This window comes from Pan troglodytes, chromosome 1, assembly GCF_028858775.2.
Source record: "Pan troglodytes isolate AG18354 chromosome 1, NHGRI_mPanTro3-v2.0_pri, whole genome shotgun sequence".
Lineage (NCBI taxonomy): Eukaryota > Metazoa > Chordata > Mammalia > Primates > Hominidae > Pan > Pan troglodytes.
The window spans coordinates 225,802,663-225,818,682 of NC_072398.2; the positions used below are offsets into that span (position 1 = coordinate 225,802,663).

General features: G+C 47.9%; 1 protein-coding gene across 3 annotated transcripts; it reads left to right on the forward strand.

Moving 5' to 3' along the window:
- Positions 1-1,044: 1,044 nt before the first annotated feature.
- Positions 1,045-15,540, forward strand: RPL22 (ribosomal protein L22). Of its 3 annotated transcripts, none has more exons than XM_063787129.1 (4): positions 1,045-1,283; positions 4,016-4,120; positions 8,727-8,851; positions 14,941-15,540. In XM_063787129.1, exons 2-4 carry the CDS (start codon positions 4,103-4,105, stop codon positions 15,083-15,085), a joined length of 288 nt encoding a protein of 95 aa, XP_063643199.1. In that variant the 5' UTR covers positions 1,045-1,283; positions 4,016-4,102; the 3' UTR covers positions 15,086-15,540. The 3 variants fall into 3 exon arrangements, with proteins under 3 accessions (XP_063643199.1, XP_003949328.1, XP_063643197.1); XM_003949279.6 differs by lacking the exon at positions 1,045-1,283 and adding an exon at positions 1,952-2,210; XM_063787127.1 differs by lacking the exon at positions 1,045-1,283 and adding an exon at positions 2,178-2,992.
- The last annotated feature ends 480 nt before the right edge of the window (positions 15,541-16,020 follow it).

Here is a 16,020-nt window from a genome sequence, read left to right on the forward strand (position 1 = left end):
TGTGGGTCTTGTCTAAAGATCAAGTGTAGATAAGGACGGGAGGAGGCTGGGTGTGATGGCTCCTGCCTGTAATCCTAGCACTTTGGGAGGCTGAGGCAGGAAGATTGCTTTAGCCCAGGAGTTCTAGATCAGCCTGGGCAACATAGCCATAGTGAGACACCAACTCTCTACAACAGCAAAACAAAACAAAACAAAAAAACATGCAGCTGGGCATGGTGGTGCACACCTGTGGTCCTAGCTACTCAGGAGGCTGAGGTGGGAGGATTGCTGGAGCCTAGGATGTCAAGGCTTCAGTGAGCCGTATTCGCACCACTGCACTCCAGCCTGGGCAACAGAGCGAGAGCCTGTCTCAGAAAAAAAAAAAAAAAGAAAGAAAAAGGAAAGAACAATAAAAGTCAACTGCTGAGAGGGAGGTTTAGGAAGAAGGGGCTGGCATTATGACTGAGGTGTGAAATAGTCTTTTGGGCCAGGTGCAGTGCCTTATGCCTGTAATCCCAGCAATTTGGGAGGCCAAGGTGGGAGGATCACTTGAGCCCAGGAGTTTGAGGCTGCAGTAAGCTATGATCACGCCACTGCACTCCAGCCTTGGTGACAGAGCAAGACCCTGTCTCTATTAAAAACAACAAGAAAGGGAAATAGTCCCTTGGGGGAGAGATTTAGGATTGTCAGTAGCCCTGAGGGCTCGCTTAGGGTCCGTTATCAGCCAGGGTCCAGTCAAAAGACAACACATTATAGTTTTTAACTGAGAGAATTTAATATAAAGGATTGTTAACTAGGTATAAAGATGTGTTTAGGTAACTGTCGGGGTATAATACTAACAGTAGCAACTGCAGGAAGTAGCTACCACTGGTAGGGTGGTATTATTAAAATGTAGATGCTTGAGGAGGGGCACAGGGAGGTGAAACTCAGACATCTGAGGAGAGGGTGCTGCTCTGCTAGGGCTGGTGTCTCTGAGGAGAAAACGAGGCTGGTTCTGCAAATGTTGGAATAAGTGCAGACTGGATTCCACCGCTGCTTCCAGAATGTTCCAACTGCCACCTCCAGGATAAAGAAGCAAGAGTGGATGACACCAGACAGGACAGGAGCAAGCAGGAAGCAAAGCCCCCTATTGATAGAGCCAAACCGGGATCAGCTGGAAAGCAGAAGTGTTTGCAGAGGCCCAGCCTGAGCATTATAGAGCCAAGAACAGCAGCTGGCTTTGGAGCTTGGTCAACCGGCTTGAGGCCTGAGTTGAAAGCTAGACCCATCAGCACAGTCTCTTCCAGTGATTGGACTTTTGCTAGGTGAGTACACCCAAGCCAGGTAAAGGGAGTGGAGAGTGTGTGTGCCACTGAGTGATTTACAATTCAGGATCCTGGAATATAATTCCGTGAGGACGCAGCGGGTGAGTGGGTGCAAAGTAGCCCAGTTCAAGGGACCTGTGGGCCTGGGGATGAGGACCTTTGCTTCTCCACATGCGGTCCATGGACTCGCAGCATCAGCATCGTCTGAGAGCTTGTGAGAAATGCAGAATTTCAGGCCACTGAGACCGCCGGAATTGGAATCTGCATTTTCCAGATCTCCTGGTGGTCCTCAACTACTTACTGGTTTGGGATGGGAAACTAGAAGGCTTGGGCTGGGAAACTAGGGAGTGGTGATCAGCGAGGGGGCGGCCTGGCTACAGCAAAAAGGACAGGCACTGGGAGACAGCCCCTGGGCATGAGCTTCCAAGCTGGGGCTTTTTGAGGAAGCCATAGTGGTCTGGCATTGGGACCTCTGAACGAAATTTCCCGGTGGCTACAAGGAATTTCCCCACTTCCCCAAATTAGTAGATTCGATTTCCATCCCACTAGCTGGTAATTTACAGTATAGTGAATTTCCTTATTTCTTTTTTCTTCCCAAGACTTTCAAAAAGTAAAGCCAACCCCTTTATTTATCTTTGGGCTCGTCCAGTCTGGCTTCCCCCCTCCGATCGTTCGCAGTGGGACAGCCCGCCGGGCCTCCTTCCTTCCCCAGAAACCCTCCAGGCCTGAGAGAGGACGCGTTTTGCATTCAGGAAAAACCAATCGCTCCCCTATCGTACATAACCAAGAGAAAAGGTGGCGGACGAGGGGCGTGGCAAAGTGATTAGTGCGGCCTGGACCCTGCGTGCCTTGCGCGCTGCGGGCTCTTTGCGTCTGCGTAGTTCGCTCACCTCCCTTTCTAACTCCGCTGCCGCCATGGCTCCTGTGGTTAGTATGGCTCCGCGTGAGGCCTCGGCTCCAGGGGAGGCACGTGGGCCTCGCCGAGCCCGGCATCTACCCAGGCTCGCTGGGGACGGCGCCCTGCAGCGTCCTGCTGGGGTGGGCTGGCAGGTCGGCCGGAGCGGGCCAGAGCCCCTGCCGATCCCAGCACGTTGTAGGCGGAGGAGGCCGCGGCCCGAGGCTCGTGAGGGAGATCCGGGAGGTCTCGGAGGCCCGGGGCCCCAGCTAGGGGCTAGCGGGGAGCTGGAGCCTGGAGACTGCGGTCTGGGCCGGCCACTGGTCCTCGGACCCCGGCCGGGGGCCTGATTACCTGGGTGGAGGGCGGGGAAGAAGAACGAGACCTGCTACCCTGGGGAGCCGCGCATTCGGAAGTCCACGGCCAAGACTCGGGGACGAATCCGCGGAAGGGCGGCTTGGTCGGCGTGCTTTCGGAGAGGAGGCCTGGGTTTGAGGAGCTTTTTAGCGTCCCCAGAGGAAATTAGTTTATCAGGGCGCACTGTACAGACCCAAACGGGTGTTACAGTGGTGTAGGGAGAAGGCTCTCGTTGCATTCTCCTTTAGCTATGCTGGGACTGGGCTGTGCGGCGCCCTCCTCCTAGGTTATTTGAGAAAGTTGTTTTTCCGTGTTCTTCGTCCCAAGATCCTACTTTTCCTCTTTTGTTGGGACTCCCTGGTTAACATTTCCGGTTCTTCTGCTCTTTCTGTCTGGTTGAGCTTTTGAATGCCTTTTGGTTTAAAACCTTGATGGAGAAGTATCAAGCCCATTGTGGGTAGGTCTCTTGATTGATTGTGTGTGTTCGGAATAGATCTTAAAGCATCCCTCTTAGATTATTACTGCGAAGAGACGTTGTAAAAAATAAATCAGTGATTTTTGTAGTGGCCAAATGTTTGAAAAGTTGATCCAGTTAACACAAGTTTTAGATGAAGTTCTTTTAAACATGAAGGGAGGTAAGATGTGTTTTTGGAAAAGTCTATTTAGTTCTGCAGAGCTTTTAAACGTGAAAGTACAGGTTGGTACGATGCACAAGTGCATTAATGGTGTCAAGTTTGTAGAGAGATAAGATTAACAGAAGCTTCTTCGTAAGAGTGAAGAAACTGGAACCTTGTAGGATGTGCTTTGCCGGGTGGTTTGGAAGTACTAATGCATAGATGAAGCGAATCAAAATGTCAGAAGTTCTTGACGGTAGTGTTGTAATAAGATTCTAGGTTTTAGCCTTAACCTTGCCCAAGCTGGAGTGGACAGGCACCTAGAATACTTTGCAACTCCCTTCATGAGAAGGTGGATGAGACAGGATTAAGGGAGATGAGCTAAGACGGATCAGGACCCTACTCTGAACATGTAGGACAAGGATTGATTTCATATGAAAATTGTGGGTATGCAAGGCATTTTGTATGCCTGCACTCTAATTTTGGAAAAATAGTATTTTTTTGAAATTGGGAATGTTAGGGCAAATAAAAGGAAATGTTCATTTTATTGTGGTTCATAAACTAAGAGACCTTCATGCCTGTAGAGATTGGGGAGACTGGAAAGTTTGAGTGAGTCAAGAGTGCTAGAATGATTTCCCCATCAAAAGGGCATGACCCCAGGCCCCAAGCTTGTACAGCAGCATCTGCCCCATTATACCTCTGGCACTCAGGCAATGATGCCTCTTGGCCCTCTGGCAAAGGGAGCACACTTCCATTAGTTTTGTATTTGTATGGACTTTTATACCTATGACGTTTCTGGTTCTGTTAATCTTGTTTTTCCGACTGATTGAATCTTCATCTCTGTTATCATTTGTGTATTTTCTTAGAAAAAGCTTGTGGTGAAGGGGGGCAAAAAAAAGAAGCAAGTTCTGAAGTTCACTCTTGATTGCACCCACCCTGTAGAAGATGGAATCATGGATGCTGCCAATTTTGTAAGTTACATCCTTATTGCCACTCGGGTGGTCACGAACATTTTGAGATACTGTTGAGAAAACCTACTGGGGTACATTTCTGTTTTCAGGCTTATAGGCAGCTTCACAGGTCTGGCTGTATCATTTTAGCCTGGGAATGTGGGCAGATTACTTGTTTGTTTCCAAGTCTTGTTTCTTCTTGTGTGTGCAACAGTTGTGAGGAGTAAAAGGAGATGGGCTTAGAATAAGCAAGAAGGGCTCTAGCACAGAGGTGTTAGAGGACTATCTTGTTTTTCTCCTTTAGTTTCCACAAATGATTTTACTTAAAAGTTACCCAGAAACAAGCCAGGCGCGGTGGCTCATGCCCGTAATCCCAACACTTTGGGAGGCTGAGGTGGGCAGATCATGAGGTCAGGAGTTCGAGACCAGTCTGGCCAACATAGTGAAACCCCGTCTCCACTAAAAATACAAAAAATTAGCTGGGTGTGGTGGTGTGCACCTGTAATCCCAGCTATTCGGGAGGCTGCAGTAGAAGAATCGCGTGAACACGGGAGGCGGAGGTGGCAGTGAGCAGAGATCGCACCATTGCACCCCATCCTGGGAGATAGTGTGAGACTCCGTCTCAAAAACAAAACAAAAAAAGTTACTGAGAAACAGACAAATTTCACTGGGTCCATGGCATCCCCCTTGCTGTTTGGTGTGTTTAAGCATAAGTGAGGGACCCTGATGCTGACTATGGGCTGCCTCTGTCCTGGGTCTCACTGCTTTGATGTGGAGCTTTGGACAGGTGGCAGCAGTTCCCGAAGCTTTTCTATATTATGAAGCATCTGAGCTTCAGTGTTTAAAGTACCCTGCTTGCTGAATTGTAATTGGAGCTTTTTTTTTTTTTTCTTCAGATCTTGCTCTGTGCTGATTTTTTGCCCCTGTATTTGGCCCATTCCCCAATATTCCTCTATCCTATTGCAATCTAGAAATATTAAATAATCCTTCCGCCACATTTTGACTCAGCAGTTTGGTTTTGACATTTTATTCTTTTTCCTCTAATAGCCATGTTTGGGGGATTCAGACTTCGTATTTGTGTGCAGAAGTCTCCTAAATTTGCATTTGCTCTAAATTCTCCAGAAGATTGAACTATTGCCAGGATCAGTATCATTACAACAAAAATAATTTTTAAACACAAAATAATTATGGTCACGAATTATCCAGAATGGAATTTAGGTAACCTCTTATAGTTTATTGCCTTTATGTAGATGCTGTTTGCATCTGTGTCCTTCAAGAAATCCCCTATTTCCTTAGTTCTTTCTCTATCCAGTGACTTCTGGCTTTTCTGTGGCCTCCTCTTTTTCAACTTTGGTGTCTTCCAGTTTGGTATTCACATGGTGGCCCTGTTCTGGCGTTATTCCTGCCTCCCTCCCTCTGAGCCATTCCCTCAGCCCACTCATCTGTTTGTGTGATTGTCTTTCCTTCTGGAAGCCTCCTTAGGATAGAAAACTTAAGTCATTTATGAATCTTGAGATGCAGAATTCAAGATTTCTGACTTAATCACTCTGTGCCCCATCTATGGTTAATGTATACTTTTTGTTTATTTTATTTTATTTACTTTGTTTTTTGAGACCAAGTTTTGCTCTTGTTGCCCAGGCTGGAGTGCAATGGTGCAATCTCGGCTCACCACAATCTCCGTTTCCCTGGTTCAAGCCATTCTGGTGTCTCAGCCTCCCGAGTAGCTGGGATTATAGGCGCCTGCCACCACGCCTGGCTAATTTTTGTATTATTAGTAGAGATGGGGTGGGGTTCCTCCATGTTGGTCAGGCTGGTCTCGAACCCCTGACTTTAGGTGATCCACCCACCTTGGCCTCCCAAAGTGCTGGGATTACAGGCATGAGCCACTGCGCCTGGCCATTTTATTTTTATTTATTTATTTTTGAGGTGGAATCTCACTCTGTCACCCAGACTGGAGTGCAATGGTGTGATCTTGGCTCACTGCAACCTCCACCTTCCAGGTTTAAGTGATTCTCTTTCTCAGCCTCCCGAGTAGCTGGGATTACAGGCGTGTGCCACCATGCCCACCTAATTTGTGTATTTTTGTGGTAGAGACGGCGCTTCGCCATGTTGGCCAGGTTGGTCTTGAACTCCTGACCTCAGGTGATTTGCCAGCCTCGGCCTCCCAAAGTATCGGGATTACAAGCATGAACCGCCGTGCCCAGCCAAATTTTTTTTTTTTTTTTTTTTTTTTGAGATGGAGTCTTGCTCTTTGTCACCCAGGCTGGAGTGCAGTGGTGTGATCTCGGCTCACTGCAAGCTCTGCCTCCCATGTTCATGCCATTCTCCTGCCTCAGCCTCCCGAATAGCTGGGACTACAGGTGTCTGTCACTATGCCCGGCTAATTTTTTGTATTTTTAGTAGAGACAGAGTTTCACCGTGTTAGCCAGGATGGTCTCAATCTCCTGCCTTTGTGATCCGCCTGCCTCGGGCTCCCAAAGTGTTGGGATTACAGGCGTGAGCCACCGTGCCTGGCCCCAAATTTTTATTTATTTATTTATTTTGAGACGGAGTCTTGCTCTGTTGCCCAGGCTGGAATGCAGTGGCACGATCTTGGCTCACTGTAAGCTCCGCCTACCATGTTCATGCCATTCTCCTGCCTCAGCCTCCCAAGTAGCTGGGATTACAGGCGCCCGCCACCACGCCTGGCTAATTTTCTGTATTTTTAGTAGAAACAGAGTTTCACCATGTTAGCCAGGATGGTCTCGATCTCCTGACCTCGTGATCTGCCCACCTCAGTCTCCCAAATTTTTATTTTTTGAGAAAGGGTCTGTTGTCCAGGCTGGAGGGCAGTAGCATGATCCTGGCTCACTGCAGCCTCAACCTCATAGGCCCAAGTGATCCTCCCACCTCAGCCTCTGGAATAGCTGGCACCACAGGCATGCACCACCATACCTAGCTAATTTTTAAATTTTTTTGTAGAGGAAGGGTCTTCCTAAGTTGCCCAGGCTTGTCTTGAACTCCTGGGCTTGAGCAATCTTCCTGCCTTGGCTTCCCAAAGTGCCGGGATTACAGGTGTGAGCTACTGCACCCAGCCAGTTAACATATTTTGTATTGGAGTTTTTAAACAGAAAATTACAGGAATTTTGAGCTGAAAGGGACTTCATGTCATTGCCATAGCAAGAAAACAACTAAAAAGGTCCTTTTTGGGCAAAGCTTTCTGAAGCACAAGGAGGTGAATGTCTTGCTGAGGCCCACACAGTAGTTTGCAGAGAATATCTCAGCCTCCTGAGTGGCTGCTGCTTCTGCTGTACCACACATGGCCCTGGACCAGGTCTAGAATTGTTTCAGTCCCTATGTCTTTGCTCTTTCTACTAGGTTGAAGGCTTATTTTCTGATAGTGCTGTGAACAGTGTTTTATACTCCTTAGATTCAGAAGTTGCTTTTAGCTTTGGTTGCATGTACCTTGTAAAAGTTTGTTTTATTTATTTATTTTTTGAGACAGGGTCTCACTGTCCCCCAGGCTGGAGTGCAGTGGCGTGATCTCGGCTCACTGCAACCTCCGCCTCCTGGGCTCAAGCGATTCACCTGTCTCAGCCTCCTGAGTAGCTGGGACTACAGGCACATGCCACCACACCCGGCTAATATTTGTATTTTTTGTAGAGAGAGGGTTTCACCATGTTGCCTAGCCTGGTCTCAAATTCCTGAGCTCAGGAGATCCACCCACCTCAGCCTCTCAAAGTGCTGGGATTACAGGCGTATCTTGTAAAAGTCTGGCCTTGGGTTTCCTGTCTAGTGTTGTCCACTAAGCTTTTCGTGGCGAGGCCCAGTCGGCCTTGTGTGGAAGTAGTCAAGTACGTTTACACTGGGATGTTGTCTCATAGTATGTATGTAAATGGGATTTGTTACCATTTTTAAAAAAGACTGAACATTTAAGAAACCGATATTAGGGCCAGGTATGGTGGCTCACACCTGTAATCCCCACGCTTTGGGAGGCTGAGGTGGGAGGATCACTTGAGCCCAGGAATTTGAGACCAATCTGGACAACATAGAGAGACCCCTTCTCTTAAAAATGTTAAGCCAGGCGCAGTGGCTCACGCCTGTAATCCCAGCACTTTGGGAGGCAGAGGTGGACGAATCACCTGAAGTCGGTAGTTGGAGACCAGCATGACCAACGTGGAGAAACCCCGTCTCTACTAAAAATACAAAATTAGCTGGGCCTGGTGGCGAATGCCTGTAATCCCAGCTACTTGGGAGGTGGAGCAGGAGAATCACTTGAACCTGGGAGGCGGAGGTTGCAGTGAGCCGAGATCGCGCCATTGCACTCCAGCCTGGGCAACAAGAGCTAAACTCCATCGCAAAAAAAAAAAAAAAAAAAATTGTAAAGTCAGCTGGGGCCAGGTGGGATGGCTCATGCCCGTAATCCTAGCACTTTGAGAGGCTGAGGTGGGAGGATCACTTGAGTCTGGGAGGTCGAGACTTGAGCTTGGGAGGTTGAGACTGCAGTGAGCTGTGATTGCGCTGGTGAGACTCTGTCTCCAAAACCAAAACAAAAAATGATATTAGTTCAGTGTTGGGAGACAGATAAAATATTCTGTTGAGACAGATGAACCTGTCACTTCATTGGTCAATTTAATGATTTCTACAGGAGCAGTTTTTGCAAGAAAGGATCAAAGTGAACGGAAAAGCTGGGAACCTTGGTGGAGGGGTGGTGACCATCGAAAGGAGCAAGAGCAAGATCACCGTGACATCCGAGGTGCCTTTCTCCAAAAGGTACAGGAGGGAAGTGTGTGTGGCCTGCGTGCACCCAGTGCTCAGCCCGCCTTTTCCCTGCATGGGAGTGGGGGCACCCGCAGAGTGATTGGTTTGCATCTGTTAATTTCTGGAACTATGCTCAGTGCAGGAGGCAGTGGATGAATGCTATTATGGTTGTTAACAATAGTCAACTTTTGGTGGTTTTAAAATTTTGTCTTTCACAGGCTAAAGTGTTTTATTTTTTTTTGAGCTGGAGTCTCACTCCATCGCCCAGGCTGTTGTGCAATGGCGCGATCTCGGCTCACTGCAGCCTCCGCCTCCTGGGTTCAAGCAGTTGTCCTGCCTCAGCCTCCTGAGTAGCTGAGACTACAGGCACCTGCCACCATGCCTGGATAATTTTTGTATTTTTAGTAGAAACGGGGGTTTCACCATGTTGGCCAGGCTGCTCTCAAATTCCTCCCCTCAAGTGATCCACCCGCCTTGGCTTCCCAAAGTGCTGGGATTATAGGCCTGAGCCACCATGCCCAGCCAGGCTAAAGTATTTTAAACAGTAAGGTACTCAGACTTGCTTTCAAGACTGTTTTCTCAAAAATATTCTTGGCTGGGCACAGTGGCTTATGCTTGTAATCCCAGCACTTTGGGAGGGTGATACAGGAGTATTGCTTGAGCCCAGGAGTTTGAGACCAGCCTGGGCAACATAGTGAGACCCCCATCTCTACAAGAGTTAAAATTAGCTGGGCATGGTGACATGTGCCTGTAGTCCAGCCACTTGGGGAGCTGAAGTGGGAGGATGGCTTGAGCCCAGCAGGTTAGGGTTGTAATGAGCTGTGATTGTGCCACTGCAGGCCAGCCTGGGTGACACAGTGAGACCCTATCTCAATTAAAAAAAAAATTGCCTCCTGTCTCTAGATCACAGTAAGAGCTTACTTTTTTTTTTTTTGAAACCGAGTCTTGCTCTGTTGCCCAGGCTGGAGTGCAATGGCGCCATCTTGGCTCACTGCAACCTCTGCCTCCCAGGTTCAAGCGATTCTTCTGCCTCAGCTTCCCGAGTTTTTGGAATTGCAGGCGTGTGCCACCACGCCTGGCTAATTTTTCGTATTTTTAGTAGAGACAGAGTTTTGCCATGTTGGCCAGGCTGGTCTCGAACTCTTAACTTCAGGTGATTCGTCTGCCTCAGCCTCCCAAAGTACAAGGATTATAGGCATGAGCCACCGCGCCTGGCCCTCACCCAGCTAATTCTTGTATTTCTTTTTTTTTTTTTTGGAGACAGAGTCTCGCTTTGTTGCCCAGGCTGGAGTGCAGTGGCGAGATCTCGGCTCACTGCAAGCTCTGCCTCCCGGGTTCACGCCATTCTCCTGCCTCAGCCTCCCGAGTAGCTGGGACTACAGGCGCCTGCCACTGCGCCCGGCTAATTTTTTTTTTTTGTATTTTTAGTAGAGACGGGGTTTCACCGTGTTAGCCAGGATGGTCTCGATCTCCTGACCTTGTGATCCGCCCGCCTTGGCCTCCCAAAGTGCTGGGATTACAGGCGTGAGCCACTGCGCCCGGCCTCTTTTTTTTTTTTTTTTCTGAGACGGAGTCTCACTCTGTCACCCAGGCTGGAGTGCAGTGGCGTGATCTTGGCTCACTGCAACCTCCGGCTTCTGGGTTCAAGCTATTCTCCTGCCTCAGCCTCCTGAGTAGCTGGGATTACAGGTGCCTGCCACCACTCCTGGCTAATTTTTTTTGTTTTTTAGTAGAGACAGGGTTTCACCATGTTGGCCAGGCTGGTCTCGATCTCCTGACCTTGTAATCCACCCGCTTTGGCCTCCCAAAGTGCTGGGATTACAGGCGTGAGCCACCGCGCCCGGCCTAATTATTGTATTTTTAGTAGATACGGGGTTTCGCCGTGTTGGCCAGACTGGTCTTGAACTCCTGACCTCAGGTGATCCACCTGCCTTGGCCTCCCAGAAGTGCTGGGATTACAGGCATGAACCACTGTGTCTGACCAAGAGCTTTCCTTTTGAATTCCAGTTGTTTCCCTTGTAAGTGCTACTTTGGCACTGAACAAGGAATCTGAAGACCTCACTTTAGACAGAGTCCACTCTAGTTAATTCCTGGGGGCCCATTTTCTTTCATTTAAAAATGGAGACATTAATTTGCTAGTTCCCTCCTATGTTATGTGTTGGTTTTTGAGGATGAGGTTAAAATACTTTACCAGTTGCTGAAGAATTGGATCTGCATATACTCAGCTCCTAGCCTGGGGCTGTGGCCTGTTAGGAGCTTTTAATCATACTAAATCCCAGCACTTTGGGAGGCCGAGGTCAGAGGATCACCTGAGGTCAGGAGTTCGAGACCAGCTGACCAACATGGAGAAACTCCGTCTCTACTAAAAATACAAAATTAGCTGGGTGTGGTGGTGCATGCCTGTAATCCCAGCTACTGGGGAGGCTGAGGCAGGAGAATTGCTTGAACCAGGGAGGCGGAGGTTGCGGTGAGCCAAGATAGCACCATTGCACTCCAGCCTGGGCAACAAGAGCGAAACTCTGTCTCAAAAAAAACAAACAAAAGAAAACCAACATACTAAATCAAGTGGTGGGAAATTTTAAGGTATGTTAGTACAAATTGGTTGTAGTTAATGCTTTTATGTTTAGCTATGTCCGTGAAGAAGAGACTTTGAAGCTTAAGTGAAGTCCTCACAGTCTGCCTGGGAAGCAGTGAGAATGGGGCTTCTGGTGGGGGTACAAAGCGTCCGGCCTGCTGGGCTGTAGCAGAGCCCTTGGGGAAGATTCTGCTACCTTTCTGTGACCTGTTTACCAGGGTGAGGGTATCTCCTGACATGCGTCACTTGCGTTTTCACAAACTTTCTGTTCTTTATCCAGTGGAGTAGGGAAGGTGCCTTAATCATCTATTACAGCTTTCCTTTCTTGATGATAATAGTTAATTTTCCTGAAAGGTTCAAGGTGTCCTGAATTTAGAACTTTTTCTGTCTCTGAATTTGTACAGGATTTTTATTTATTTATTTTTTTGAAAACGAGTTTTGATCTTGTTGTCTAGGCTGGAGTGCAATGGCGTGATTTCAGCTCACTGAAACCTCCGCCTCCCAGGTTCAAGCAATTCTCCTGCCTCAGCCTCCTGAGTAGCTGGGATTACAGGCGCCTGCCACCATGCCCGGTTAATTTTTTGTATTTTTAGTAGAGAGGGGGTTTCGTCATGTTGGCCAGGCTGGTCTGGAACTCCTGACCTCAGGTGATCCACCCGCCTCGGCCTCCCAAAGTGCTGGGATTACAGGCATGAGGCACCCTGCCTGGCCTGTACAGGGTTTTTTTTTGTGTGTTTTTTTTTTAACCTGATTTTTTTCCCCAGTGTACTATTAGGGATTTTTTTTTTTCCTTTTTTTTAGATAGGGTCGTACTCTGTCACCAAGGCTGGAGAGCAGTGGGGTGATCATAGCTCACTCTAGCCTCCATCTCCTGGCTCAAACAGTCCTACCTCAGCCTCCCAAGTAGCTGGGACTACACGAGTGCCCCACCATGCCCGGCTATGTCAGGGAACATTTCAACCACCTGAAATTTTGAATTAACCTCATCTGAATACAATCTGGTGGAAATAATTGACAAAAGTATACTTTTTAGATGGAATGACCAAATTGATTTATCTTTGCTTAGCAAAAAGTGGACAGTTGAATTGAGATCTTCACACTTTGTGGCGATTGCTTTGTTGGTGTGGAGATTGCTTTGTTGGTGTGGAGATTGCTTTGTTGGTGTGGAGCACTGTCACAGTGCTCCTTTTTTGGAGATGGTGAGTCTGTTGGTTCATGACATTTGGGTCCTGTGAATATGCCAGGGATCCAGGCTGAGCGCGGTGGCTCACGCCTGTGATCCCAGCACTTTGGGAGGCCCAGACGGGTGGATGACCTGAGGTCGGGAGTTCCAGGCCAGCCTGACCAACATGGAGAAACCCCGTCTCTACTAAAAATACAAAATTAGCTGGGCGTGGTGGCACATGCCTGTAATCCCAGCTACTCGGGAGGCTGAGGCAGGAGAATTGCTTGAACCCGGGAGACGGAGGTTGAGGTGAGCCGGAGATCGTGCCATTGCACTCCAGCCTGGGCAACAAGAGTGAAACTCCGTCTCAAAAAAAAAAAAAAAAAATGCCAGGGATCTCTCTGAGCATCTCATGTAATCCTTGCTATAGTCTGAAGAGATGGTTAGTAGCAGGGGTCCCCTTTCACTGTGGGAGAAACAGCTTGGGTAGATGAATTGGCTCTGCTGTGGGTTTGTGTGTTGTGAAATTCCCTCTTTATGGCTTGGGAAGATTTGGAATAGCCTCAGGGCCACGGAAGCAAGCCGGTGAGAGAGCTGCCAAGACTGTGGTGCACTTCATCTTTTTTTTTTTAAATTAAAAAAAAAAATGTTGTGTAGAGACAGGGTCTTGCTATGTTGCCCAGGCTGGTCTCGAACTCCTAGATTCAAGGGATCCTCTCACCTTGGCCTCACGAAGTGTTGGGAATACAGGCGTGAGCCACCGTGCCCAGCCCTTAGGTCATCTTTATGTAGTTAGGGTGTTGGGCACAAAAGCCAGTTTTTGCCTTTCCATAAAGAATGAGTGTTTTGGCTGGTCGCAGTGGCTCACACCTATAATCCCAGCACTTCGGGAGGCTGAGGCGGGCAGACACTTGAGGCCAGGAGTTCGAGACCAGACTGGCCAATATGGCAAAACCCCCATCTCCACTGAAATTACAAAAATTAGCTGGACATGGTGTTATACACCTGTAATCCCAGCTACGTGCGAGACTGAGGCATGAGAATTGCTTGAATCCTGGAGGCAGAGGTTGCAGTGAGCCTGGGCCACAGAAGGAGATTCTGTCTAAAAAAATAAATAAAAGAGTTTTTAAATGATCACCCTGTTGTGGTGAGTGTTTAGCTCTCACCTGGCTAAAGCAGCAATTGGGCAGGCTGATTGAAAGGCTTTGTGCTCTCTGGGCGTGAGCGCAGTGGCAGGGTGGCATTCTGTCCCTGTGTGTTGGGTGGTGAGCAGGAGCGAGTGTGTGCACACCCCTAAGAAGCAGTCCTCATCATCCAGACAACCTCAAAAGGGGGTTTGACTCCGTGAGGTGATGTGTGCGCAGCGCTTACAGCTCTTTGGAAACGCACTATTTTCTGCATAAAAGGTATTGAGGTTGCGTACTTAACTGTAAATTTCTATCCTGTTATCTTTCTCCAGTGGTCACTAAAAACCATGTTATAGGTGTTTGCTGCATTTTCATGGACAACTGGTACATCTACTTATCTACTTATCTGCTCTTGTTTTTTTTTTTTTTTTTTTTTTGAGATGGAGTCTTGCTCTGTTGCCCAGGCTGGAGTGCAATGGCGCCATCTCGGCTCACTGCAGCCTCTGCCTCCCGGGTTCAAGCGATTCTCTTACCTCAGCCTCCTGACTAGCTGGGACTACAGGCGCCCACCACCATGTCTGGCTAATTTTTTGTATTTTTAGTAGAGATAGGGTTGCATTGTGTTAGCCAGGATGGTCTCCATTTCCTGACCTCATGATCCGCCTGCCTCAGCCCTCCAAAATGCTGGGATTACAGGCGTGAGCCAGTGCCCCTGGCCTGGTTTTTTTTCTTTTTTCTTTTTTTGGAGGCAGTCTTGCTCTGTCACCCAGGCTGGAATGCAGTGGTACAATCTCAGCTCACTGCACCCTCCGCCTCCTGGATTCAAGGGATCCTCATGCCTCAGCCTCCCGAGTAGCTGGGATTACAGGCGTGCACCACCACGCCCAGCTAATTTTTTTATTTTTAGTAGAGATGGGGTTTCACCATGTTGTTCAGGCTGGTCTCGAACTCCTGACCTCAAGTGATCTGCCTGCCTTGGCCTCCCAAAGCGCTGGGATTACAGGCCTGAGCCACCATGCCGAGGCTATTCTAATTGTTACTGCCAATGTCAATGGTACGTGGCTGATAACTCAGAGCCTTGGCTGGGTGTATTTGCCTTACCTTTGCCATTTTTGAGGCTTGGGAAAACACCTTGAATTGTAATGATTTTGAGTGCTGGGTTTTATAAATGTTAAAATGTTTTAGAATGCAAGCACCAACTGTCTAGTGGAGTTCTTGTGTCCTTTCTCTGCAGGTATTTGAAATATCTCACCAAAAAATATTTGAAGAAGAATAATCTACGTGACTGGTTGCGCGTAGTTGCTAACAGCAAAGAGAGTTACGAATTACGTTACTTCCAGATTAACCAGGACGAAGAAGAGGAGGAAGACGAGGATTAAATTTCATTTATCTGGAAAATTTTGTATGAGTTCTTGAATAAAACTTGGGAACCAAAATGGTGGTTTATCCTTGTATCTCTGCAGTGTGGATTGAACAGAAAATTGGAAATCATAGTCAAAGGGCTTCCCTTGGTTCGCCACTCATTTATTTGTAACTTGACTTCTTTTTTTTTTCTGCTTAAAAATTTCAATTCTCGTGGTAATACCAGAGTAGAAGGAGAGGGTGACTTTACCGAACTGACAGCCATTGGGGAGGCAGATGCGGGTGTGGAGGTGTGGGCTGAAGGGAGTGACTGTTTGATTTTAAAAAGTGTGACTGTCAGTTGTATCTGTTGCTTTTCTCAATGATTCAGGGATACAAGTGGGCTTCTCTCATTCGTTAAAAGAAAACGCGACATCTTTCTAAGATTCTCTGTGGGAAAATGACTGTCAATAAAATGCGGGTTTCTGGGCCATTCGTCTTACTTTCATTTTTTGATTACAAATTTCTCTTGACGCACACAATTATGTCTGCTAATCCTCTTCTTCCTAGAGAGAGAAACTGTGCTCCTTCAGTGTTGCTGCCATAAAGGGGTTTGGGGAATCGATTGTAAAAGTCCCAGGTTCTAAATTAACTAAATGTGTACAGAAATGAACGTGTAAGTAATGTTTCTACAGGTCTTTGCAACAAACTGTCACTTTCGTCTCCAGCAGAGGGAGCTGTAGGAATAGTGCTTCCAGATGTGTTCTCCCGTGTGGGGCCCAGCAATGGGGGCCCCTGATGCCAAGAGCTCTGGAGGCTCTGGAAAGAGGGGACACGAAGGAGGAGTGACTGGGAAGCCTCCCATGCCAAGGAGGTGGGAGGTGCCCTGGAAATAGCTGCCTCATGCCACTTAGGCCATGACTGGATTTAATGTCAGTGGTGTGCCACAGTGCAGAGGCTAGACAACTGAAAG